The following is a 27,983-nucleotide window of genomic DNA, read 5'->3' as shown; positions in this document are numbered from 1 at the left end:
TAATTTTTGTACTTAACCTAGTTCTTTAAAGATAAATACAATAAAATATAAGATACTGTTATTCAACACCTGCACTGAAGGCTGTGGCAGTAATGTGAATGCCGTCTTCATGGGCTGTGAAAACCTTAGAAATCCATGAACCTGCTACAGTATAGCACCTTGGGAGTATATCCTGAGGGGCTGATATCAGGTGTTATTGCCCAGTGACTGGCCAGAGAGAGGCTAGTTTCCCCAAGTATGAGATTGGTCAGTGAGAACGAGCGTTGTTGTGTTTGTGTGTGTGAGTAGGGTGAGAGACTTTATCTTGAACATCACAATGTATTTGACAGTTATACACATCACTTTATCTTTATCAAGCAATCTTTGATCACTGTTTTTATTTATTAGAAATAAACCTATTATTTTGTACATCCTGTTGGTGTTTGTTTTTATTTTGAGTGAGTGAGTATGGTTTTATTCTGGTTTAACATTATTCCTGCCATCACAGTTAGAGAGACAACGATTGAGCTTCATGCCAACGTGGGGAGTCAAACCCAGAATTTGTATATAAGGAGCCACACACTAAGCTAGCCTAGCACCCTCTTATGTTGTTCATATACAGGTGTAGTCCAGGCAAAATAAGGTTTCACTTTGAACAAATTGCAACAGAATTTATTTTACCACAATGCATTTCTACAAGGTCCCAAAGACCTAAAACGATATTCAGCTATTCATACCCTACTAAATGTTTTCAACAATTAACAGATTTTCACAAATTCAAGATGGCCACCAATTTCAAGATGGCCGACAAGTTTTCTATAAATCAGTCCCGACAGTGGAATCCTTACATACAATCAACATTTATATGATCCTGCTTCCACTGTTTGGTTGGAGCATGGAAATAATCTGCTGTTTTAGCTGTGTGTGTGAGAACATTTGAATTGAAGCAATCGTTTGAAGAATTCAAAACCAACAGGATCACTCTGGTGGAGACCAACCTAAGAGATCTGAAGAAGAAAAAACCCACAAAATCTGTTCTCATCACAATTTACCCACTTGATCAATTTGGTGGTGACAAACCCTTGTCTGGTTGTACCCTGAAGACACAGCCCCATGGTCTGTCCTGGTGAAGACAAACCCCCATAATCTATTCTGGTGCAGACAAACACACATGATCTGTTCTGGAAAAGACACACTTACATGATCTGTTCTGGTGCAGACAAACCCACATGATCTGTTCTGGAAAAGACACACTTACATGATCTGTTCTGGTGCAGACAAACCCACATGGTCTGTCCTGGTGAAGACAAACCCCCATAATCTATTCTGGTGCAGACAAACACACATGATCTGTTATGGAAAAGACACACTTACATGATCTGTTCTGGTGCAGACAAACCCACATGATCTGTTCTGGACCAGACAAACCCCCATGGTCTGTTATGGTGAAGACAAACCCACATGATCTATTCTGGTGCAGACAAACCCCAATGATCTGTTCTAGAGCAGACACACTTACATGATCAGTTCTGGTGCAGACAAACCCCAATGATCTGTTCTGCAGCAGACATATTTACATGATCTGTTCTGGTGCAGCAACATTGCAAGGTCGCTTCTGGTGCAGACAAACCCAAAGAAATTTGTTCTGGTGCAGACACACTTATAGATCTGTTCTGGAGCAGACAAATCCAACAACTGGACCTGTTCTGGTACAGACAAACTTGCATGGTCGGTTCTGGTGCAGACGAACCCACAGAAATCTGTTCTGGTGCAGACAAAGTTACATGGTTGCATCTGGTGCAGACAAACCAACATGATCTTTTCTGGAGCAGACACACTTACATGATCTGTTCTGGTGCATACAAATCAATAACTGGGTCTGTTCTGGTGCAGAAAAACCCCTATGGTCTGCTCTGGTGCAGACAAACCCCTATGGTCTGTTCTGGTGCAGACAAACCCCTATGGTCTGTTCTGGTGCAGACAAACCCCCATGATCTGTTCTGGTGCAGACAAAACCACATGATCTATTCTGGTGCAGACAAACCCCAATGATCTGTTCTAGAGCAGACACACTGACATGATCTGTTCTGGTGCAGACAAACCCACAACTGGGTCTGTTCTGGTACAGACAAAACCCAATGATCTGTTCTGGAGCTTACGTGGTTGCATCTGGTGCAGACAAAGTTACATGGTTGCATCTGGTGCAGACAAAGTCACACGGTTGCATCTGGTGCAAACTAACCCCAATGATCTGTTCTGGTGCAGACAAACTTGCATGGTTGCTTCTGGTGCAGACAAACCCACAGAAATCTGTTCTGGTGCAGACAAAGTTACATGGTTGCATCTTGTGCAGACAACCCAAGACCAAGAAATACAACAACATAAAACAAAACAGTTCAAGTTTGGGCAAACTTTATGAAACCTTAACATATTACATCATAAACCTGACCTAAAGCAAATCTACATCTTTAAACTCTTATGTGAATTTAAGTTTAACAACAACCTTAAATGCTACATTCAGAAGATAGTAGAAATATTGTTCTACCTACACCTTTTGATGTTTTCATTAATTCTCACCTACTTTTCTCATTATATGTGTTGTAAGAGATGACTAACGGGATCGGGTGGTCAGGCTCGCTGACTTGGTTGATGCAAGTCATTGTATCCCAATTGCGTGGAATGATGGTCATGACATCAATCACTGGATTGTCTGGTCCAGACTTGATTATTTACAGACCGGAATATAGCAGGAATATTCTTGAGTGCGGAGTTTAACAACAAACAAACAAACGATAATGTTGCGATTTGCGGATGTGTTCACAAAAATGTGTATACACCCCAGGGAGTGGAGAATGATACTACCAGTACACAAAACAAGTTCAAGAACACAGATTTTTCATATGACCACAGTTAATCTCTTATGGAATCTTGAGTAAAATATATCAGTTGTATTAATAAGTAAGAAATCAATGTGTATAAACATCATCATCATCATCATCATCATCATGATCATCGTCTCTGGAATACGAAAGTAAGGCACATATCTCTAATCCTTGTGCGTGGCACCCTCATAATGTCAAGGACACTTGTGGGTCGTTCATTTCCTTCCCTTTCGTCACAATCACGTCACTCTGAATAGGTATATCTAGATGCCAGGTCAAGCCAAGTGGAGGTGAGAGTGGAGGAGACCTGGGGACACAGGGGACATTCTACTTGGGGTGGGGTCAGGTGGGGTGGTTTGACACAAAGGCCCACTTTGGGGGGCACAGAGGAATCCTCCGGCACAAGCTGTGAGGAGCCAGTGTATTACAGACTCCAGCCACCATCAATGATGAACTCCTGTCCGGTTACATACGAGGACTGAAACAAACAATATATCCTTGACACAACATACAGTCAAGTCTCGTTAATCCGACATCGTTGGTTGCACATGATTGTGTCGGATTAACGAGTATGTCGGATTAACGAAATTAAGTGATTTGTGATCGAAAATTGGACGTCTTCACGACCTTGTAATAAAATCATTAAAAACGAAATATGCGTGTCAAAATACGGGGTTGTGTACTCCCGAGCAGATGACCACGGACTACGCTGACCACTGTGTCGGATTAACGAGACTGATTAATGAGTGATTTCGGTAATTCGTTGCAAATTAGGTGTGTCGGAGTCGGAATGCGAGAATGTCGGATTAACGGGACTAAATAGCACTGAATCAATTGGTTCCCATCATTTGGGTAGGATAAAGCCGGGTGTCGGATTAACGAGTGTCGGATTAACGAGACTTGACTGTACACAGCTTGGTTCAATATGCAAAGATCAAATAAAGGTCAAAATTTATAATATTGTAAAAAAGTCCACATAGGTGTTGTGCTCCACTATGAATTAAGGTCAACCAAGTTTCATGCTGAGCTAAAGTGAAAATGCTGAATACTGGCCATAAACGGGTGTCTCAATATGGCTGCAGTGGCGGACATATTGGAAATCTGATTCAAACCTCTTGACCAATTTCAGGTGTCATCAATGGTGGAAACAAGCATGTGAAATCTCAGCTTCATTGGTCCAGTGGTTTTGGAGCAGATGTTTACAGGCCACGCTGATGCTAACAATGCCGAGGGACGCCAGACAATCACGACATGGCATAAGCACACATGACATTCATTTTACATGAGCCGAAACTCGAAGTTAACTCACATATATTGCTTTATGCCCCTCATCAGTGTTTCAGTTATATTAGTCTGGGTCAGGCAAACTAAAGGTTGACTGTATGATCATACATCCCCACCCCAGGTCAAACATTGTAACCACACAAACCTCACACTGTCATCTTCACTAGGCAAGGGAGTTAACTGACTATAAAAGTCCAGTTTCCACCATTCCCGAACTAGGCTGCTATCATGGAGGTACATTTTGGCTGGACTAACGAGTCTATACATAGTACAATCAAAATCATGCGCCGAAATCAAAATCTAGTTCGTAAACGGTCGTGCAGATTTCGGTCGATTGCAGGATTTGCAAAGCATGTGCACCGCTAACTCGTTGTCAGCAGATATTTTCCAAATCTTTTCATGTTTTTAATCAAGGTGCTCATGTGATTTGATGCATTTCGCGATGTAAGACCCGTTTTATCACAATATAGATCTAGATTACAAATCAGATCGTCATGACTCGATGCCAACATTTTGTGTGAAGCAAACGCAAGTGATACGAGAGGTGGAATCGGATTGGTCCATAGAAGAGGCTTAGAAGGGACATAACTGGTAATAGCCACTGGTGGCGCTACGATCGAGCCCAGTAATTCCAGCCAAATTTGGCAAGGGTGGAAACTGGACTTTTAAAGTCAGTTAACTCTCTTGCCTCGGGAAGATGCATACTGTCAGCTCTAACCACAAGCTGAACCTGGAACCTATACCTTCCCAGGACCCCTCCAGAGGGACAGGTGCAACACCTCGGCACTCACACATACCTCATCTGACGCTAGATACACCACCAGGCTAGCAATCTCTCCCGCTGTTCCCAGACGGCCAAACTTCTGACGAGCAATGAAATCTTTCATACCCTAAAATAAGGAGTTCTTTAGTTTAATATTTGCAAAGAATAAAATAATTACATGTATTTACACATAAAGCTTAAAAAAATAATAGTCTTGGTTCTCAGGCACCACCCTCATCATCATAAAGTCCGCCACAAATTTCATTTGGGTTTCTATTTTCAAAACAAACAAAAAATCCTTAAATATTCCCTGTCTCGAACACAAAACTGATTGTATGCGTGTATTATACACACTGGTAGTCCAACGGTCAAATACTGTATTCCAGTACTTCACTCATCAAAGAATACATTTATGTAGGGAGGCCCATTCCGAGTTTGATTGTACACAACTGTTTATATGGTTACATTCTCGTTTGAACAACCAAATCACTGCTGCCTGACTGTATTTTCAAAAGTCATTGCCTGAGAACCAATTCTTTTATTTATTAATCCTAAGCCTGGCTGAACAGAGACACCCAAATCATTACAATCCTATGCATGTAAACACATTGTGATACTCAGCCGAATGATATGTGTTGTATTACACATCACAATACAAGTTGCCAAGAGACATATATATAATAAAGTCCACGTTAGTCCAACATCTTCGTAATATCAGTTTCAGACATAGTACTTTCACTGTCTCATGACAGCTCTTCAGTGTAACTAACAATGACATATGAATGACATCATAGTTATGATGACGTCATAAATTACAACTGTGACGTCATAATGTATTTACACACTCCAGCGACGACACCAAGTAATTTAACAATTGTAGGGAGACATCTGAATTAAAATATACAGTATTTGTAAAGTAGCAGTGTAAAGTTTATGATTGAAATGACAAATGTATTAAGTTCATTTTGGGTTTCATCAATTGGATAAACATTTGGGTTTTTTCCAGTCTCTGCTGCTTGTTACTGGTATACAATTTATAAAACGGAAAAATACTAAATTTCCCGTTTCCGCAATCATCAATGTGTTTGCTGACACTCAAGCATCGATACTGACCTGACATATTGAAAATGTTTGTACAATCAATTTTTTTGTGAAACCTTGGATGGCTGATCAATAAACCAAACAACATGATCACCTAGACAAGGCATGTCCCTGCCATACCGACCTGTTCTGGGTCCGGGAGGGCGTTGATCCTGTCCCTGAGCGAAGGCGTGTCCACAGTGCCTATAACACAACACAGTCAGTGAGTGAATGTTGTTTTATGTTGCACCTATATGATGGCAGCATTTACATACTGTACAAGTTTGTTATCACCTGTTCATTCACCTGATGGGACATATCATACCCCATATCAACCAAGACCCCCATATCAGCCCAAAGGGCTTGGGTATGATATGGGTATGATATGAAAAGTGCCTTATAATATCCTTTTTATCATACATATCTATTTCAAGTGAATGCAATACATTTCCACCTTGTTTGGAAGACATTGTCACAGGAGAGTAAGCTGAGCCATAGACATATATCTCTATACGTCTTTGGCTGAGCAGATAACGAACCAAGGGACGTAAATCCAATTTCTTCCCACCTCGGCTCATATCAATCGCCTGTTGAAAATACATTGACAAGCCATATCATCCCGGCAGGGGGTGTAATACGAGTTTGGTTATTACACACCTTGTGATATGACCACCTCAATGTTGTCTCTATTATATCATTGATACGTATATGGGTTTTTACTGTGCATAGTACTAAAAAAAAAAAGCATCTCCAAGAGCAGGATTTGCATTATGCTTGGATGCATATTATTCTCAACAAAAACTGGTAATCAAATCTGGGTGATGCAAACATGTGTTTGACAGCATGAGCAATATCCATGACATGAGGATAGGATACCACACAGTCAGCAAGATGACACATTGTATTTCCCTGACACTAAGTTTGGTCCACTCACAGGTCAAGCATGGAGTCAACTCACAGGTCAAGCATGGCATACCACGGGTCATATTCACGCCGTGGGTACCACAACAGACAACAATGGTGTAAAATACAATCATGAATATCAACCATTATATATTAGATGATTGCCAGACGACATCCCCCTGGTTACTTATCACAATTATTATAGTCCTCTAGGATGAGCTTGTATACTTACCTATGTCTCCTAGCAACAGTTAGATCATACCTGGACAGATGCAGTTGAGTCTGATTTGCTGGGAGCAGAAGTCGGCAGCCATGGCCTTCGTCAGCCCAATGACAGCAGCCTTGGTAGTACCGTACACAAATCTGTTGGGGGCACCTGTCATGTACACCAACTTGTTATCATTTGATTCATGACTACATAGACTGAATAATAAGCACATGGTACCAGTTCAGAACTTGACTGATGTGTACACAAAGTTTCATGAGGAAATATTGAACTCCGGAAACAAAATGTGACAGACAGACAGAGCCAATATTTCCCTCGCAAAATTTCTCTATCAATATACCAAAACTTATCTACCAACATACAAAAACTTTTCTACAACATACAAAATCTTATCTACCAACATACAAAGAAAAATCTACCAACATACAAAAAAGTTTCACCTTTATACCAAAACTTCTCTACCAACATACAAAAACCTCTCTACCAACATACAAAAACATCTCTACCAACATGCAAAATCTTCTTTACCAACATACAAAAACTTCTCTACCAACATACAAAAACTTCTCTACCAAACTTCTTTACCAACATACAAAAACTTCTCTACCAACATACTAAAACTTCTCTACCAACATACAAAAACTTCTCTACCAACATACAAAAACTTCTCTACCAGCATACAAAACTTCTCTACCAAACTTCTCTACCAACATACAAAATCTTCTCTACCAGCATACAAAAACTTCTCTACCAACATACAAAAACTTCTCTACCAACATACAAAAACTTCTCTACCTTTGATACTGGAAGCCACGGAGGACATGTTGATTATGCTGCCCCTCTTCTCGGCCACCATCTGAAATCAAGTAGACCATGACGATGAAATGGGGCTTAATGTTGCGTTTAATCCGTGTTGGAAACAGCTGCCTGCCTGCAAGCCAAATGCTAGTGATATTTAAATTGGTCTTGTAACATTTCCATGAAGCTGGCCCAACTGTCTAGTTGAAAATTACAGTCAATACACATTTATTTCTATGAATCATCAAGGTCCTGACAAAACTCTTCAGGACCTTTTTTTTTATAAAACTGCAGCTTATTGTGACAGATAAATCAACACGTAATTTACTGCAGGCTATCAGAAACCATACAAGTTTGTCACTATGAGTCAAACACAGGATCCACCTGCAACAGGCCTGTGGGCAGGCGCTTATTGCGAACACTGCAGTTGAGTCATCATTTAATGTCGAAGTCTGTTGTCAATTTGTTTTAAAAAAAATACCTGTACATCCATTATTAGTGATGTGTGTGAAAGTCTAAGAACCACCATAAATGTCAGACAAACGTATTGAACCAAGCGGCCAAGCAGCCTCATGAACTGTTGTTGGCCGCAATGGTCTCAAAACACACAAAATACATTTAAGTTAATACAAAGTATGTAGGCTGCAGCCATAAAGTAGGGCTAGTAAAATATGACGAGGGCTTGCAAAACTTTATGTTGACAAGTCATCCGGTGAACTGTGACAACAAATTCATACACTGCGTTCCAAGATTATTGCACTTATATAGCGATGTGCATGCACCTGTGAGTGTGCATGTGAGTGTTAGTGTGACTGAATGTTTCTGTTTGTACCAGGTCCCGATTTATGCCGCCTTTATAGTGCTAGTCCAGCGGCATACCATGCCGTAGGATAACATGTATACCAACTCAGACCCTGTATATCCAATCCTCGTCTTATAACCTGAATGCCCATAGCAAAACAGTGCAACAACAAGGGCAAAAGTGAGCGTGGGTCACTAATACCCCCAACCCGCCTAGTGTGTCAGTAGTTTCAAATTAAATAATGGATAGGGTTAGGGTTTGAAAAATTCATAAAAAATGGAAAATTAATAAAAACTATTTTTTTCTTTTGACTGCACCCTTCCATATGACACAGATTATATGTACTAAGTTTGAGATGAATCCACTGAACAGTTTAACAGAAATCACACGGACAAAGTTGACGGACAGACAGACGGACGGAACCTTGGTATAACCTTTTAGGTCGGGGGTATAATAACTGCCATCTATAAACGTTTTGATATGAGAAGGCCGGGGATTGAACTACCAGCCTTCTTCAGGCAGACACTCCACCCTCCACACCACGGATGCGGTCACCAGTAACATAACATAACATTGATGACATCACAGTGAGACCACATCAACCACAACCACATCAAACCCCACCAACTTCAGGCTCAGACGATGAAGACAGTTTACATGTCTATGACAGTGAAGCCATGTTGGCCCTGATTATCTCCCCCTGACTGTGACCTCCACGACTCACCTTGGGAATGACCTGTTTGCACATCCTGTACATGCTCTTCACATTGATGTCGAAGGCGAAATCCCACGACTTTTCATCACAGTCCAATATGGTGCCATTATGAACAAACCTGTTGTCAGAGAAGGAAATATCAGAAAGTCAAAACTAAACATACCACAGCAAGTTGGGTATATCACATAACATGATATCATATACTGTATGCTTTCAACCCCATTGCTGGCATTGTTGTTGTTGATGTTGTTGTTGATGTTGTTGTTGTTGTTGTTGATGTTGTTGTTGTTGTTGTTGTTGTTGTTGTTGTTATAATTATTATTATTTGTATTGTTGTTGTTGTTATCATTATTATTTACAGATTAACATTTAAAAAATGCAGTAAAGATAGTTTGGATGATCCTGGCACAGTCAGGCTGGTTAGGCTCATCATCAGCTCAGGGCCCTTGCCCCCTCTACACACAGCCTAGACAGCGAATGGGACTTCTCCCAGGAAGCGCTGCCTAGTCAAACCCACCAAAAACTTTTCGTAGAATGTGAAGACTCCCCAACACTGCAGCCTTCTGCATTATCAGTCAACTCTCCTAATGTCAGTCAACAGATTGGGAGGTACCAAACCTAAGGCACCGAGAACAATGGGGAGTCGGACAACTTGGTACTTGGGGTGCAAGCGTATGCAAGTATACTAAAACTATACAAAAAGCATGAGCTGATTTGTTTGTTTTTTTTCTCAAATGCATTAAAGAAGTCCAACATCATTTTTACAGAATGATGAGAATGAGTGGTCATTGTGGAAAAATGTGAAGCAGGCAGTGATAAAAACTAAGTAACCTAATTAATTCATTCTGAGAAACCTCTCACCCAGCACAGTTGAATACGACGTCAATCTTGTCAAACTTGGCCACAAATGCTTCAACATCCGCTGTGGATGTGACGTCCAAGAGCTGTGTCTCGATGCCTGTAACAGTCAAAGATGGAAGACTGTGTTCACAACCTCACAATCAGAGAAATAAGGTATTGTTTCAACTCATGCTGGCCAAAGGATATTTTACCATCAATTTAAATGTTTATCCACTTTTGAGAGATCTCACTTGAAAATTATGCATATTTTTATGTCAAACCAGAATGAATCATTGTCAATTATATTGACTTAAAAACAACCATATTCCTTGCATTTATGTAACAAATTTCTATTCTAAAAAGCTTCATAATACGACTGAGCATAAATATATAATCTGGGCTTGTATTAGCAGCTAATTTCTATGAACAGAATATCCAGCTGCGCGTTCATTAAGCCACAGTGTGCCGATAAGCCAGTAAGCGTGTCTGTATATTTCCTAATGAACGAGCGTTTCCACGCATTCTGAGGAGGAAGGGGGCCAGATGTGGAATTATTGCTATTTGTGATGACAATGCACCGTATCGCGAAAGGTGGACGCCATGTTGAAATGAGCGCCCTCTCGACTGCTCACTAGCTCTCATTTTTGTAAATCTCGCGAGTGCTTCAGTTTAGTCAACTTTACTGAAGGCATCTCGAACCTGTTCCTGTACACCTGGTTTGCAGTGGAAGACTAAACTCAGATTGAACTTACCTTGCAATCAACTAAACGTGAAATCCCCTTGTAATCAACTAAATGTGAAATCCCCTTGTAATCAACTAAATGTGAAATCCCCTTGTAATCAACTAAACATGAACCTACCTTGCAATCAACTAAACGTGAAATCCCCTTGTAATCAACTAAATGTGAAATCCCCTTGCAATCAACTAAACATGAAATCCCCTTGTAATCAACTAAAAGTGAAATCCCCTTGTAATCAACTAAACAATGAAAATGTAATAAGATAAAATGAAATGGATTTGAAACTTAAAATGAAGTTTCCATTTGATTAGCGTATGTTAACAATGTAAATTGGTAACTCTCTCAACTATATTTATTCTATTCTATTCTATTTCTGTACTATTCTAATTCACTATTTTGTAACTTAAAGAGAGATATCCATTTACTACTTGCACATATTAACACCAGAAGCCAACTGAAATTCCCTGTTTGCAGAGCATGCGCATTTTACGCTCATTAAGCAAGAAGCATGTGCTGCATGCCTACTTTAACGCTTTGCGCGAAGCTATTGTGTACCTATGAACCAACCACTGTGTCCAGGAAAATGACACTTGTTCCTGGATGCTTCAGAACAACACCTGTTCAAAATACACACACGTCAGAGTCTAGGTATCACGAGTGATCAACAGTCCGTCAACATCAGCTAAATGAAGATAGTACACTCCTTCAGAATATCTACTCAAAATGTTGGTTGGTTGGTTGGTTGTTTTATGCCGCATTCAGCAATATTCCAGCTATATGATGGCGGTCTGTAAATAATCAAATCTGGACCTCACAATTCAGTGATTGATATCATGAGCATTGACAACGCAATTGGGATACGATGATATGCTTCAACCAAGTCAGCGAGTCTGACCATCCGATCCCATTAGTCGCCTCTTATGACAAGCATAGTCGCCTTTTACGGCAAGCATGGGTTGCTGAAGACCTATTCTACCCCGGAATCTTCACAGGTCTACAAATTAAAGCATCCTTAATTGACGTAATAGTAACATAGAGAAGTTCAAGACAACATATGAGAGCCATCTGATTTCGTCAACCGTGAATAGGTCTCCCCAACACATGCTTGACGTAAAGGCGACTATGCTTGCAAGAGGCAACTAACGGGATTGTGTGTTCAGAATCACTGACTTGGTTGATACATGTCATCGTATCCAAATTGCGTGGATCAGTGTTCATGATGTAAATCACTGGATTGTCTGGTCCAGACTCGATTATTCACAGACTGCCGTCATATAACTGGAATATTCCTGACTGCGCCATAAACAACTAACAAACATCTGCTTTTGTTGTATTGATTATTATAACATCATTCATATTCCTAAGAATGTTGAATTCAAATGAATCCTAACTGTATCCGTGCTCATATGACCGTGTCCAATACTAAACACAACGGGCACCTGCAGAAGATCAAGGAGGAGTATGCGTACTTATACTGCTATACGTATTCGTATACTGCTATACTATTCTTAATGTTGTCGTGGCGATAAAGTTTGTTTGTGTGTTGTTTAATTCCACACTCAGCTATATTCCAGCTATATCATGGTGGACTGTAAATAATCGAGTATTACAAGAATCATGGGTTGTTTAAGACCAATTCTATCCTGGACCTTCACGGGTCTATGATGATTTGGAGTGATAGTCCCCTTTTGTCAAACATCTGTGTCTTCTAGGGCTGGGACGAGTCCAAATTTACTACACGGGTACCCAACCCCCTATTACCCAACCCTACCTGGGTACCCATTGTAAGTCTCGGGAGATGTCTCAAAATGTCCGATTTGGAACAGTTTAAGCATAGCCCTGGCAAAACGTATTTAGATACATGTATTAAACAATATGGCCATGCATTCACTGAAGTTGACTCAACCATATGAAAAGTCAGAAGGAATGGGTGCATAGTCAGAAAGAAATGCGAACATTAGCGACGTGTGGTGTAACCATAGAGTTCTAGATAATTTTTGTCATTAAACAATATATCACATGACTAACCTGTCCAGGTAGTCCTGTGGGTACCTGGGTCCTACTCAGTGCCCACCCGACCCGGGTACCCGAGTTACCCGTCCCAGCCCCAGTGTCTTCACATCACTCCAAGACTTGCGTGGTATGCACACCGATCTCATTAAATGTGATCTTTCACTCTCATTTGACATCCCTCTGAGTTGAGATCTGAAAATCCCTTCAGATCAACCCTGACTTAACATAGAGCACCAATTTGAAATGAAAGATAGTGAAAGATTCTTGAGCCAAGTAGTTGTCAACTTACTAAAACAATTCAGCCGCAAAAGGTTTACAACCTCGATTCAGAAATTCAGTTTATACAACAGAAAACCCTCAAAGAAAGCAACAGAATGTATGAAACATTCACAGCAACATAACAGCAGTCTTTACTATCCCCATTTGGAACTGGACATTTATGTTCATTTTTTTAGATACAGCATGTACAGAGCTCATGATCAGATATGCTTCTCTGAATGCAGCTGCTCAGTCATCCCGAGAATGTAGAAGCCTTGCATCTGATTGGTTGATTAAAAACTTCACCTGAAGCGACGTTCAGATCTTCAAGCAGTGAGGTATCGTATCACAAAGAGATATAAAATATCTGATTTTAATCACACACACAAACACACATATTTTCAAAAGTCGTATTGAACTTCTGTAAATACGGTGTTTAAATCTTCCATACAAGCATGAAATACCTTTCACCGATTCCAGCTCCTTCAGCTTGTCAGCATTGATGTCAGTTGCAATCACGCGGGCTCCCTCCCTCGCTAGCGCCTACAATAAAACTAAGTGTCAGTGTGTTTGTGTTAGGTTTGTTTACATATGATGGTGAGTGACTGAATGTTATAAGATGGAGCGTGACTGAATGTTATAAGATGGAGAGTGACTGAATCTTATATGATGGAGAGTGACTGAATGTTATAAGATGGAGAGTGACTGAATGTTATAAGATGGAGAGTGACTGAATCTTATATGATGGAGAGTGTCTGAATGTTATAAGATGGAGCGTGACTGAATGTTATAAGATGGAGCGTGACTGAATGTTATAAGATGGAGCGTGACTGAATGTTATAAGATGGAGCGTGACTGAATGTTATAAGATGGAGCGTGACTGAATGTTGTATGATGGAGAGTGACTGAATGTTATATGATGGAGCGTGACTGAATGTTGTATGATGGAGAGTGACTGAATGTTATATGATGGAGCGTGACTCAATGTTATATGATGGAGAGTGACTGAATGTTATATGATGGAGAGTGACTGAATGTTGTATGATGGAGAGTGACTGAATGTTATATCATGGAGAGTGACTGAATGTTATATGATGGAGCGTGACTGAATGTTATAAGATGGAGAGTGACTGAATGTTATATGATGGAGAGTGACTGAATGTTATATGATGGAGAGTGACTGAATGTTATATGATGGAGAGTGACTGAATGTTATATCATGGAGAGTGACTGAATGTTGTATGATGGAGAGTGACTGAATGTTATATGATGGAGAGTGACTGAATGTTGTATGATGGAGAGTGACTGAATGTTATAAGATGGAGCGTGACTGAATGTTGTATGATGGAGAGTGACTGAATGTTATATCATGGAGAGTGACTGAATGTTATATGATGGAGAGTGACTGAATGTTATATGATGGAGAGTGACTGAATGTTATATCATGGAGAGTGACTGAATGTTATATCATGGAGAGTGACTGAATGTTATATGATGGAGCGTGACTGAATGTTGTATGATGGAGAGTGACTGAATGTTATATGATGGAGAGTGACTGAATGTTTTATGATGGTGAGTGACTGAATGTTGTATGATGGAGAGTGACTGAATGTTATATGATGGAGAGTGACTGAATGTTATATCATGGAGAGTGACTGAATGTTATATCATGGAGAGTGACTGAATGTTATATGATGGAGCGTGACTGAATGTTGTATGATGGAGAGTGACTGAATGTTATATGATGGAGCGTGACTCAATGTTATATGATGGAGAGTGACTGAATGTTATATGATGGAGAGTGACTGAATGTTGTATGATGGAGAGTGACTGAATGTTATATCATGGAGAGTGACTGAATGTTATATGATGGAGCGTGACTGAATGTTATAAGATGGAGAGTGACTGAATGTTATATGATGGAGAGTGACTGAATGTTATATGATGGAGAGTGACTGAATGTTATATGATGGAGAGTGACTGAATGTTATATGATGGAGAGTGACTGAATGTTATATCATGGAGAGTGACTGAATGTTGTATGATGGAGAGTGACTGAATGTTATATGATGGAGAGTGACTGAATGTTGTATGATGGAGAGTGACTGAATGTTATAAGATGGAGCGTGACTGAATGTTGTATGATGGAGAGTGACTGAATGTTATATGATGGAGAGTGACTGAATGTTATATGATGGAGAGTGACTGAATGTTATATGATGGAGAGTGACTGAATGTTATATCATGGAGAGTGACTGAATGTTATATCATGGAGAGTGACTGAATGTTATATGATGGAGCGTGACTGAATGTTGTATGATGGAGAGTGACTGAATGTTATATGATGGAGAGTGACTGAATGTTTTATGATGGTGAGTGACTGAATGTTGTATGATGGAGAGTGACTGAATGTTATATCATGGAGAGTGACTGAATGTTATATCATGGAGAGTGACTGAATGTTATATCATGGAGAGTGACTGAATGTTATATGATGGAGCGTGACTGAATGTTGTATGATGGAGAGTGACTGAATGTTATATGATGGAGCGTGACTGAATGTTATATGATGGAGAGTGACTGAATGTTGTATGATGGAGAGTGACGCAATGTTATATGATGGAGAGTGACTGAATCTTATATGATGGAGAGTGACAGAATCTTATAAGATGGTGAGTGACTCAATGTTATAAGATGTTGAGTGACTGAATGTTATATGATGTTGAGTGACTGAATGTTATAAGATGGAGAGTGACTGAATGTTATATGATGGAGAGTGACTGAATGTTATATGATGGAGAGTGACTGAATGTTATATGATGGAGAGTGACTGAATGTTTTATGATGGTGAGTGACTGAATGTTGTATGATGGAGAGTGACTGAATGTTATATGATGGAGAGTGACTGAATGTTGTATGATGGAGAGTGACTGAATGTTATATGATGGAGCGTGACTGAATGTTATATGATGGAGAGTGACTGAATGTTGTATGATGGAGAGTGACGCAATGTTATATGATGGAGCGTGACTGAATCTTATATGATGGAGAGTGACAGAATCTTATAAGATGGTGAGTGACTCAATGTTATAAGATGTTGAGTGACTGAATGTTATATGATGTTGAGTGACTGAATGTTATAAGATGGAGAGTGACTGAATGTTATATGATGGAGCGTGACTGAATGTTATAAGATGGAGAGTGACTGAATGTTATATGATGGAGAGTGACTGAATGTTATATGATGGAGAGTGACTGAATGTTATATGATGGAGAGTGACTGAATGTTATATGATGGAGAGTGACTGAATGTTATATGATGGAGAGTGACTGAATGTTATATGATGGAGCGTGACTGAATGTTATAAGATGGTATGTGACTGAATGTTATATGATGGAGAGTGACAGAATCTTATAAGATGGAGAGTGACTGAATGTTATATGATGGAGAGTGACTGAATGTTATATGATGGAGCGTGACTGAATGTTGTATGATGGAGAGTGACTGAATCTTATATGATGGAGCGTGACTGAATGTTATAAGATGGAGAGTGACTGAATGTTATAAGATGGTGAGTGACTGAATGTTATATGATGGAGAGTGACTGAATGTTATATGATGGAGAGTGACTGAATGTTATATGATGGAGAGTGACTGAATGTTATAAGATGGTATGTGACTGAATGTTATATGATGGAGAGTGACTGAATCTTATAAGATGGTGAGTGACTGAATGTTATATGATGGTGAGTGACTGAATGTTATAAAAGCACTGTGATTTATCAGCACATCTGTAACCTAGTGGTACAACATCAACCACATTGCAGCTGTTTCATGGCAGAATACATATGTTCGAGACCACCGCCTTTCACATTTTCTTCAAACTGTGCGGACAATGCATGTTATGAACATGAGATGTAAACATCTTAGAAACAAGAGTTCTAGATAGAAGCCGTGGACCCACCTCAGCTGATGCTCTGCCGATGCCCTGGGCTGCCGCAGTCACAATGACAACTTTCCCATCCACACGACCCATGTCTGTATGAACACCTAACACACAAGCAGCAGCTGAGGGGGAGATCTGAAACACCACAGAGTATTGATCACCAACAACGCGAAGTGGGGGTGACCAGTCACTGCATTGTCTCTTGCATTGGCAATAGATATCTGGGTTTGTCAGCTGTTGATCAGCTGTTGTCAAGTCAAAGCAATAACGTAACAGTTCAGTGTGCCCAACAGTTAGGTAATCTTTGTTTATTTATTTATCTATCTATCTATCTATCTATCTATCTATCTATCTATCTATCTATCTATCTATCTATCTATTTAATTCATTCATTCATTCATTCATTCATTCATTCACTCACTCACTCATTTTTTTAATTATTATTTATTTATTTATTTATTTTTATTATTTTTTATTATTTTTTATTTATTTATTTATTTATTATTATTTTTATTTATTTATTTATTTATTTATTTATTTATTTATTTATTTATTTATTTATTTATTTATTTATTTATTTATTTATTTATTCATTCATTCATTCATTCATTCATTCATTCATTCATTCATTCATTCATTTATTTATTTGTGAACATGTGCCACATGATGATGATTTTATTTCTATATTATTTATTTTACTGGAACATATTCATATTTGACAGTTACGTGATTGTGTCAATGTGTAAGCAAGGCTATCTTCCTTATTCACATAACAATTTGATAATTGCCTAAAGCCGGAAAGTCAATCGTGTTGCTGTGTGGTGAACTTGGGTGCAATATCATTTTTATGATTTAATACACAGTGTTTGAAATAAAACAATTACCAGCTAGGCTGCCATCAGGACCCAAAGACTTTGGAATCTGCAGGCCCTGACAAAACTCTTCAGGCCCTCATTTTAGAAACTGCAGCTTATTGTGACAGAAAAATTGAACACATAAGTTACTGCAGGCCACAAGGACACATACAAGTTTGAAACTACAGGTCCACACAGGATCCACCAGCCACACGCACTTATTTTGATCGATGAATATACATTTATATACCATGCTTATTCAGGTACACGTGTCTGCTCAAATGCAGTTTATTTGTTCCCCGACCAGTGGATCCTTATGCATTCGAGTTATTGTCCTCAACTCCCTGAGGAGTATACAAACCAAGCTGCATACAGGCGCTATAGGTATTTTACATCCACCTCACGTATAGAGTACCCATTCCGTGCTGGGTGAACAGAGGCACATTTGAACTAAGTCACATGCCCTGGGTGACACTACACGTTTTGACACTTGTGTTTCGGGTGAATGAACGTATTCATGTTTCCACCATCTGGTCATCTACCATCGGATGAGTAGGTTCTTTTGAGTGCACAGGGTGAATGGACAGTACACAAGGGGTAGTGACAACACTGTATAGACCTGTGAACATTGTTGGTCCACAAGATGAATAAAAACCTGGTCACTAGCGCGATACGATCTCAGCTCATGGCATTTGCTAGCCTGGTGCTTTAGACTGCTTGCCCACTCCACCCCTGTTTAAAGAGAAACTTGGAATAATCTTTACACAGGACAGAATCTGTCAGGTAGTTGCTATCTTTAGAGTATCACATTTCGTACTTGAGCAACTACTGTAAACCAGATACCATACATCAAAATATAGTCTTGGTGTACACCAACAAATAAGCAGATGAAATAATAAATTATTTACTTCCCTGTTCCATGTTCCGAAAATGGACTAATCCATCGAAAATCACAAAAACATATCAATATTATGTGTATGGTGGAGGAGTTCATTCAATGATCGTGGAGGATAGGTGGTTTAAAATTTATTATGTTGAGAAGGTTAAAAAACAAAGTGTGAAGTCAGTTTGAAGCACTCATAAAATCAGCATGCTACCACAACAGCAGAGGTATGTCTTCCCAGGCATTTTAGGCTGGACAGCCTAATAACAGTCACATAACAATAATCAAAACCAGGCTCACTTACTTGTTTTCTGGCTGTAACTATAAACACCAGATGTAAGGGACATCCTTACCTCTACAAACAAGATCTAACTAGCTAATTGTTTACAAAAAAAGATAATAAATTAAGTATCTAAACTTGTGTTAGAGTATTTTAACCATTCACAGACCCTTGATAAAAATAAATTCTGCTAACACATACATACACAAAGGCCAGGGGTACAGAACAGGATGTGTGGCATAGCTGCATGCATGGCTCATTCATCTAAGCTGGTGTACTTGTGTATATATACACTGGTGCTGTGGTGTTTAATTCACTGACACAACATCAGTTTTATAAATTGTTTTAATTATGCACACATCATATTGTCTATACTTATATTGATTATGGATTATTCCATGCAATTTATATTTCAGTCTGATCAGAAAGATATCATCCTATCAAAATCATGAAACATATTTACATACATTTACTAAAGAAATTTAACTGCCTCCAAAGCTATGATAGCATACAGTAGGACTAAGACGGGTAATTTGGGTACTCGGGTCGAGTGGGTCCTGAATAGGACCTGTGATTAGTCATATGATATATTGTTTAATGGCAAAAATTATCTAAAACTCTATGGTTACACTATAAGTCACTAATGTTCCCATTTCTTTCTGACAATGCACCCATTCCTTCTGACTTTTATATGTTTGAATAAAGATAAAACTTCATGCAGTAAACTTCAATGTATGCATGACCAGATCGTTTTACACATGAATCTAAATACATTTTACCAGGGCTGAGGTTAAATGTTTCCAAATCGGACAGTTTGTACCAGGTAGGGTCGGGTAATAGGGTGGTGGGTACCCGGGTTGTAAATTTGGACCTGTCCCAGCCCTAGCATACAGTTGACCTAATATACAGAGATCGAGCCACTAGAGAACTGATCCATAGAAAATAGTGATGTCATTGGGGCATGTCAGTGAATGAGCCTTCAAATTAGATAAAGTGTCTCCTAAATAAATGAGTCTAGAAGCTGTAGAAGAAATCTTTTCTTTGCCGATTTATCATTGAAAACATAGTAACAGAAAATATCAAATCCTTGCAAAATCTGATTTTGAAATTTTCTTTTGCAAGCAGAGTTTATATCAGGTGATATAAATCCAGTGTAAAGGCATAAAACCCACCTTTAATTAGCTTATGAATATGTACTATTATTGATATAATTTAAAAGGGTACATTGAGACATTCAACAGCTGAGATTTAAAGAGATTATTGCTATTAAAAAGACTCTTATTTCATTATTTGCATATAGGGCTTTAAAGCAAAGTAGGTCAACTTTCTGGGCCTACAGGTTACTGATATCACCTGGTTTACTTGCTCACGAGAGCAGTGATGGGGTGTTCTTGCTGCACATAGTTTGTATTTTGGACGATGACATGAACATTTACTCCTGAATATTGCTTTTATGTGACACTTGCGATAAAAGTGAAATAAATGTATGCTCGATGAAAAGTTCTTACCTTGGATGTAGGCTTATAACACAAATCTGTCAAGAGATATCACAGCTCGTTGACCTGAGACCTTTGAACTCTGACTTATGCTGTCACACAGAGTTGTGTCCCCTCCTGCGAGTGTTGCAATCATCGCAAACGCATAGTTCGATCCATTTCATTCTGAAGGCTGAATGAATATGTAATTAGTTCTTGTTGAAAACTATTAATATAGATGTAAATAATATAATAAATAAAGAGAAAAATAAAACACAGGGGTTTTTTTCTGTTTCATTATATTTTGTTAATTCCTTGAAGAAACTCTACTCAGCTTATATAAGTGCTTGGAGAACTATGTCGGGTTTTGTTTTTACACAAGATTTATATCTAACGGTACACTTTGTTTGGCAAACGAGCTTTGCATCTGGAATGTGGGCATGATTGCGGAACAATAATCTAGATATTTCAATCCATCATTTTATAAATATAGATTAGCTCCAAACAGCGATAAAGCCGTTCCTCAAACAGATGAATATTCAATGAACATGAAGCGTCGGTGTAGAGTGCGCTGTACCGGAGCCTAGGAAGTGACGTCACAACATGTCTGACCTAAGAGTCTTGTGATCACTTGGTTCTATATAAACAGTGTTTTGATTCATACCCACGTTTAGTTCAGGTGACATTTGGATTTATCTGTCGTTGAAAGTTAACTGTAAACTTTCGCCATGTTCAAGAGCGGGCCTAATTACACTAAACTCAAAACCAACCTGAGACTGGTGATAAACCGTCTGAAGTTGTTAGAAAAGAAAAAGACGGAAATAGCTTTGAAATCAAGAAAGGAAATCGCCGACTATATTACAGCTGGAAAGGAAGATCGAGCCAGAATCAGGGTGGAACACATCATTCGAGAAGATTATCTGGTAGAAGCTATGGAGCTGCTGGAGATGTACTGTGACTTGCTGTTGGCACGGTTTGGACTGATTCAGACACAAAAGTAAGATATCTTGAAGGCAATTTCTGACGTTTTGACCATGTTGAGTCTGTTACGAAGTTTAATTAATCATTAAGTGAGAAATTGATAGATGTGTTATGACTAAAAGATATTTCAGACTTCCTGGAAAGAACAAAGTTTAATCCACACCAACATCAATCAACAAAAACAGGGAAGCTTCAAGAAACTTGGCCTATAGAAATATACAAAAACAATCCAGCCATTAACAAGGATCACAGCACCTACCTACCCAGCATGGTCTACTGAGCTAAAGGACAATCATTACCCAAGGATAGACCCCTTGATCGTTATATTGCCATATTGTTACCCTAGTGAGGTCTCTGTTATCACACCAAGTCTCATCACTCTGTTTTGCGGCTTAATCATTTAGTGATCATTTTAATTATCTGATTAAGTGAGTAGCCCTGCCTTGTTACAAATGGTAATGAAGATAATGAACATGATGAAGATGTTATCCCCCTCTCTGCCCACGAGTTTCATGTCTTCAGGGTAAGAATTGGTTATACATGAACATGTTAAAATCATTCTATAACATTACTTATTCATTTTCTTCAGAGAACTTGATCCTGGATTAGAGGAATCTATTGCAAGCCTAATATGGGCAACACCCAGACTCCAAGCCGATGTCCAAGAACTGAAACCAGTTGCCGATGAATTTACTTCCAAATATGGAAAGGAATTTGGCATGGCATGTCGATCAAATTCTCTGAACAATGTCAGTGAGAAAGTGATGCACAAACTCAGTGTTCAAGCACCACCCAAAACTTTGGTGGAAAGATATATGGCTGAGATTGCGAGGTCTTACAATGTCCCCTTTGAACCGGATGCATCAGTCATGGCAAATGATGAGATACTGTTGGCAGAGAACATGCTGATAGATTTTGGAAATGAAGACAGGAAAGGCAGGGGAGGAGGATCCGGCCCAAGTGGAGGTATGGGGGCACTTCAACCTGCACCCGCTGCCTCATCAGCTCCTTACCCAGCCAACAACTTCTCCTACCCCCCACAGGTGCGATGGCAGTAGATACAGTGTTATTGTTACATGGATAGAAATCCACTCACCTGCTAGCCAATTTCCTTAATGTTAAACATGTCAAAGGTATTCCAAGGGCTGCAGTAAAAGTTTTGACATTTTATGGTTTATGGCCATCACTTATTGTGCAAGTAGACTTTCTGTAAAGTTGATTTGTATCTGTTACATAATATATTAAATTTCATCAGGTTATAGTTCTATATTGACCACAATGTTAAAAACATTTTACAAGTCACAAGAGGAATATTTTTGTTTTAAGAATAATGTTAATTTAGAAATAGTTACCGGTTACCAATCGTTCAAAGTTAAAAAATTTAGACTCATGGTCTGACTTCATTTCCAGCATTGTTATCAAATATTAAACGCTATTTTCTTTTCCTGTTTGAAATGTAAATTACACCTACATTTGTATACTTGTTACATAGTTTAGTTTACATTAACCTATCTATGTACAGCCATGTGCTTCGTGCTGTCCTATTTTACACATGAGACATGTCTTTTGTTTTATATGAAATTAACAATACAATTACCATGTTTTTGTACGCAATCGATATCATACTGCAGCAGAAACTTATCCTATCATCCTTCTTTTTTCAGCAACCTTACCCCGCTGGTAAAGTCCCCCCTGCACTGCCTGATGCACCCCCTGCTGGTAACCCCAGTATGTCGCCACCCCCATCATACAACACCCCTGGCTACCCAGAGCCAAGTGGGGCCTACCCCCCATACCCTAGTCAGGACCAGATTTATGACAACGTCAAGCCAGCCATGCCCCCCAACCCGGGTTTTAATATCCCCGATCTGCCCGCAGTGCCCACCAATACCCTGCCTGACCTGGGTAACACGGTCGGGTCCGGAACGGCTGGAGGAGAGGATGTCGACTTCGATGACCTAACCAAGAGGTTTGAAGCCCTTAAGAAGAAGAAATAGTGCCACTGTCAGTCAGTTTGTCTTTACTGAACAGCGTGTATAATTCCCATGTTGAGATCTATAGCAGTATGTGTCATTTTTATTCATCTGTTTGTAACTCACATCTAGAAAACATTATGATAAAGCTATTGATGTATCAACTGGTCAGTACAGAAAGCTATGTATTATTTTTCACTACTGCTAGACAATCCTGTTACAGTCATTTTGGCCCCTGTTGAAGATATTACTGTTATTTGTATTGATACAAATGTATGTATGTCAGTCATTGGATAGTCATAGTTCTCTTGTCTGAAGTTGAGTTAATTTGATCTTTGTGGATAATTTAGAACTGTTAAGTGTTTATAAGAGAATATGAATTGAGAAAGGAATATGTTGGCCCACTTTTTGTTACCCTTTTCACAATAACTAAACCATGTACATCATGTACATTGTACCAATTAGCATGGTAAGAAATATACAATTTTTTATCCTATATCAGATGTCAATATTGAAGTGAACATGTAATGTTCATGTCTGATCTATTCATCTTTACATGGTTATATGTCATTATGTATATATGCTGATTTGTATATACAAATATTCAAACATTAAACCTTTTAAGCCCCTTTTTGTTGTTCAATATTTTCTCACCAAGATGATCCACAAATTGGCTGTTTCTGATCAGTATGTGCTTCTTGTCCCCATTATGGAAGATTACCATGTTGTACCTAAAACGGCCTTCATGAATTGGTTGGAAGTTCCATCTGCCTCACTTTAAACACCCCTGCCTCAGTAGATCAGATGAACCACATGACTTGTCATTCGTTGTCATGCAGATTTCCTCCATCAGCAAGATGGCAGGTCCCAGAATAGCAGTTCTCTCCAAGGGAAGTAGGGCTTAATGAAGTGTATGCTTCATGCCAGACGTACCGGTTATCTGAAAGATGATAGGGGGTAGCTGATTCATTGTGGCCTCCTTGTATGGATCTGATGACAATGAGAAAACATGTGTCTGTTCAACTTAAACATGTTAAAAGCATTCAATACTGATACAGTGATTTTGATATTTCATAGGAACATAGCTGGTACTGTATAAACAGTGAGTGAGTTTGGTTTTACACCGCTTTTAGCAATATTCCAGCAATATCACGGCGGGGGACACCAGAAATGGGCTTCACACATTGTACCCATGTCGGGAATCGAACACGGGTCTTCTGCGAGACGAGTGAACGCTTTAACCACTAGGCTACCCAAACAACTCCGTACTGTATTAACAGCCTTAGAATTTATTTTTTTCAAAGACTAATCCAGAAGACCAGTGTAAACCTAATTACACTGGTCCTCCGACTTAGTAGTGAGTTCTACTTGAACAAGACAAATAAGTTTTCTATGTTTACATTTTCAGCCTGTTTTATTCAGTTGTATTTTGTAGCAAAATGGAAACATTGACAGCTGGTTCAGAACTATAGCCCTCAAATGCTACCAGTCAATGAGGACAGCCTTCATTGGATTCTTATTTGTTTATTGTTATTCTTATTCGCAATTTGTTTGATGTTAGAGTAAGGTCAGGATATGTTGATTTAATAACTTTGCCTTATAGGTTTGGTTTTGTGTATCACAGTGTGCAAGTGAGAGTCAGGTGACTTGGCACTGATGCTAACCATAAGTTACAAGAGGTGTATGGATGCTTCAGCTTTGTGAAATTGTTTCGCTGTGAATTCTTCGTGTTGTGACACCTGACTTCTGATTTGATACCTATTCCTGAGAGCCCCTTTTTTATACTTCTATGTGCATTGCAATTTAATGTTTCATAATAATAACCACTTTTAATAAAGTCAATCTGTGTATTGTTGTTTCTGGAGTATCCGAGTGTTCAGTATGAAGACCTCACCTGCAGTATGTATTGCTGTGGGGAACCAAGACTCTGGGTGTACGTCTGTCCACTGTCATGGAATCCAGGTTAGAATTGGTGCCCAGAGACCTATGTAAGGGACTGTTACATAGACGGTGCTCAGGCTGGGTGACTTGGTTGATTACATTACATTGTACCCTACAGGATCGATAATATCAATCCCTGGATAGCCTGGTCCAGACTCGATTATTTACAGGCCGTAGTCATATTGCTGGAATATTGCTGAGTGTGAAGCCCATTTCTGGTGTCCCCCGCCGTGATATTGCTGGAATATTGCTAAAAGCGGAGTAAAACCATACTCACTCACTCACTCACTCTTTTCAGTAGTATAGGAAGGTGGTGGAAGAGCAATGTTGACTTGAATACACAAGACTCATACTCCATATTCTGCAAGAAGTCATTTACCTTCATTAACCTTTTACCAGGGATTTATGATTTAATTCAAGTTAAATTGCCTGGGTTTGAGAATCATAGCTACATAATACTTGTGTCATATAGATGTATTACGCAGTAATTCCTGGAAGGTGGGGACTTCAGACTTCAGTGATTTGGCAACTGGGTACACACAAAATATTTTGTTAAGAGATTCAGGATTCAGTCTTTGAATGGCATTTAGAAGTGATACACATAAGGAAGAGAATTTATGGATGTCAACTTCTTTATTATGAGGAACACAACGTTCCAGAGTATATGCTTACTCCTTCATCAGGTGAGTGAGTGAGTGAGTATGGTTTTATGCCGCTTTTAGCAATATTCCAGCAATATCACGGCGGGGGTCACCAGAAATGGGCTTCACACATTGTACCCATGTCGGGAATCGAACCCGGGTCTTCGGCGTGACGAGCGAACGCTTTAACCACTAGGCTACCCGACTGCCCCCTTCATCAGGTGAACGAATGCCATGAGGCAGAGAGCAAATACATGTTCAGGTAAGGACAACAAAATTAATAAGATAACAAATGGTGGAAACTAACAAGGGAGTCCAACAGATATTTGCCAAAGAGGGTGATTAGCAAAAGACAACAGATGCCAACACTTTACAGTAATTAGAGCTCATGGTTACTGATAACTGGAAGCCAGCCCTTAAATATCATTGATTGGCATTATGACGAAACACAGAGTTTCTGAGTATATGTTTACTCTTTCATCAGCTGAATGAATGCTATGAGGCAGAGAACATATATATGTACATGGTAGGACAAGAGAGTGTTGATAAGTTATTCAGATACCACGCTATGTCAGAAAATTCAAAACAGTTCACTGCAGACAAAACTGATTATGGACAGTTCTGTAACAACTGCAGCAGATGCTTGACTACTGTTGGCCATGTGTAATGCATTGTGCACAAAATTGTCAATAACAATACATAATATTATTTCATAATAAACTATTACTTGACACGAGAAAATCTTAATTGTATCTGAAATATCTCAGACATATCGAGCTCACTGTCTACACTACAAAACTCCCGACGAACAACTGACATGGTACAAATAATATGCCTCACTTTTGAAAATGAAGCGCTAGATCTACTCGTTGAAGCGTCCGTAAAATATCAACACTAGCTCCTGCTTGATAAGTTTTCTGATTGCCTGTAGGTTCTATGTCTGTCATAAACGAACTGACAAACTTGCAAACACAATTAGATTTGTCTGTATTTACAACAACATATTTACATTGTTGTTAAATGACACAACTGACAATAGTCCAATTATATCCCCACAACCCTTGAAGCTCCGGTTTAGAATGGGTCTCCAGCAACAGAATCGGGTGGCCAGTCTCGCTGACTTGATGCTCATGATATCAATCACTGGATTGTCTACGATACTCGATTATTTACAGACCGCCGTCATGTATCTTGAATACTACTGAGTGTGGCGTTAAACAACAAACAAACAATATCTCCACAGATTGTTAATGCTGAAATACGCTTCACATACATAAGGGGTATAGTATTAATAAATACCACGGCGAAAAATCTAAAAAGCACATGTCAGAATTAACTCTACAAAGGCTGAACGAAAATAAAACATTCCTAGGTACTGTAAAGGTGCGATTTTAAGTTAAATTACCTGAAAATATCAAAAATACATAAAGGATTTTTTTAAAGTACATCATTTAATATTATTTTACATACACCCACTAAATAGACCCCCTAACCCGCGTACAAAAAGAGGGTTGGCAGCCTCATAGGTTGCTGGGGATCTTTATTCTTAGGCACGGTCAATATTGTATTGCAAAGGGGGTTGGTGGAGTTTTTCCTGAAAACTCTTGTGCAAAATCAGTGATCCACATCTGTCCCCATGAGTATTTAAAAAATACATATTGACATGATTGGCTTGCCACAAGTTAAAGCTGGATGGTGAGATCTGACAGATGCTGGACCAGGAGT

At 39.1% G+C, this 27,983-nt stretch overlaps 2 protein-coding genes across 2 annotated transcripts; one reads left to right on the top strand and one right to left on the bottom strand.

Annotated features, from left to right (window-relative positions):
* Window positions 1-2,408: 2,408 nt before the first annotated feature.
* LOC139474093 (dehydrogenase/reductase SDR family member 6-like) lies at window positions 2,409-20,818 on the bottom strand. The gene is made up of 10 exons (XM_071256959.1): window positions 20,756-20,818; window positions 17,249-17,365; window positions 13,748-13,826; window positions 10,294-10,390; window positions 9,442-9,550; window positions 7,913-7,973; window positions 7,154-7,267; window positions 6,134-6,192; window positions 4,943-5,035; window positions 2,409-3,339 (listed from the first exon to the last, which is right to left on the bottom strand). Exons 2-10 carry the CDS (start codon window positions 17,318-17,320, stop codon window positions 3,286-3,288), a joined length of 738 nt encoding a protein of 245 aa, XP_071113060.1. The 5' UTR covers window positions 17,321-17,365; window positions 20,756-20,818; the 3' UTR covers window positions 2,409-3,285.
* A 486-nt stretch (window positions 20,819-21,304) lies between these two features.
* Window positions 21,305-25,512, top strand: LOC139474618 (IST1 homolog). Its single transcript, XM_071257702.1, has 3 exons — window positions 21,305-21,719; window positions 22,293-22,746; window positions 23,368-25,512. Exons 1-3 carry the CDS (start codon window positions 21,451-21,453, stop codon window positions 23,698-23,700), a joined length of 1,056 nt encoding a protein of 351 aa, XP_071113803.1. The 5' UTR covers window positions 21,305-21,450; the 3' UTR covers window positions 23,701-25,512.
* The last annotated feature ends 2,471 nt before the right edge of the window (window positions 25,513-27,983 follow it).

This window comes from Haliotis cracherodii, unplaced genomic scaffold, assembly GCF_022045235.1.
Source record: "Haliotis cracherodii isolate W230 unplaced genomic scaffold, xgHalCrac1.p SCAF_3, whole genome shotgun sequence".
Taxonomy (NCBI): Eukaryota; Metazoa; Mollusca; class Gastropoda; order Lepetellida; family Haliotidae; genus Haliotis; species Haliotis cracherodii.
The sequence above is the reverse complement of the archived record's forward strand: the minus strand, read 5'-3'. Positions and strand labels throughout refer to the sequence as shown.

What these genes read in the sequence shown, in the direction of transcription:
- LOC139474093 (XM_071256959.1), bottom strand. Translation starts at nt 17,320, where the DNA reads ATGGGTCGTGTGGATGGGAAAGTTGTCATTGTGACTGCGGCAGCCCAG. An exon ending in GTCGTATTCAACTGTGCTGG is followed by an intron (nt 9,551 to 10,293) that starts GTGAGAGGTTTC and finishes CTCTGACAACAG; the next exon opens with GTTTGTTCATAATGGCACCA. An exon ending in GCAAACAGGTCATTCCCAAG is followed by an intron (nt 7,974 to 9,441) that starts GTGAGTCGTGGA and finishes ACTTGATTTCAG; the next exon opens with ATGGTGGCCGAGAAGAGGGG.
- LOC139474618 (XM_071257702.1), top strand. Translation starts at nt 21,451, where the DNA reads ATGTTCAAGAGCGGGCCTAATTACACTAAACTCAAAACCAACCTGAGA. An exon ending in GGACTGATTCAGACACAAAA is followed by an intron (nt 21,720 to 22,292) that starts GTAAGATATCTT and finishes CATTTTCTTCAG; the next exon opens with AGAACTTGATCCTGGATTAG. An exon ending in ACTTCTCCTACCCCCCACAG is followed by an intron (nt 22,747 to 23,367) that starts GTGCGATGGCAG and finishes TTCTTTTTTCAG; the next exon opens with CAACCTTACCCCGCTGGTAA.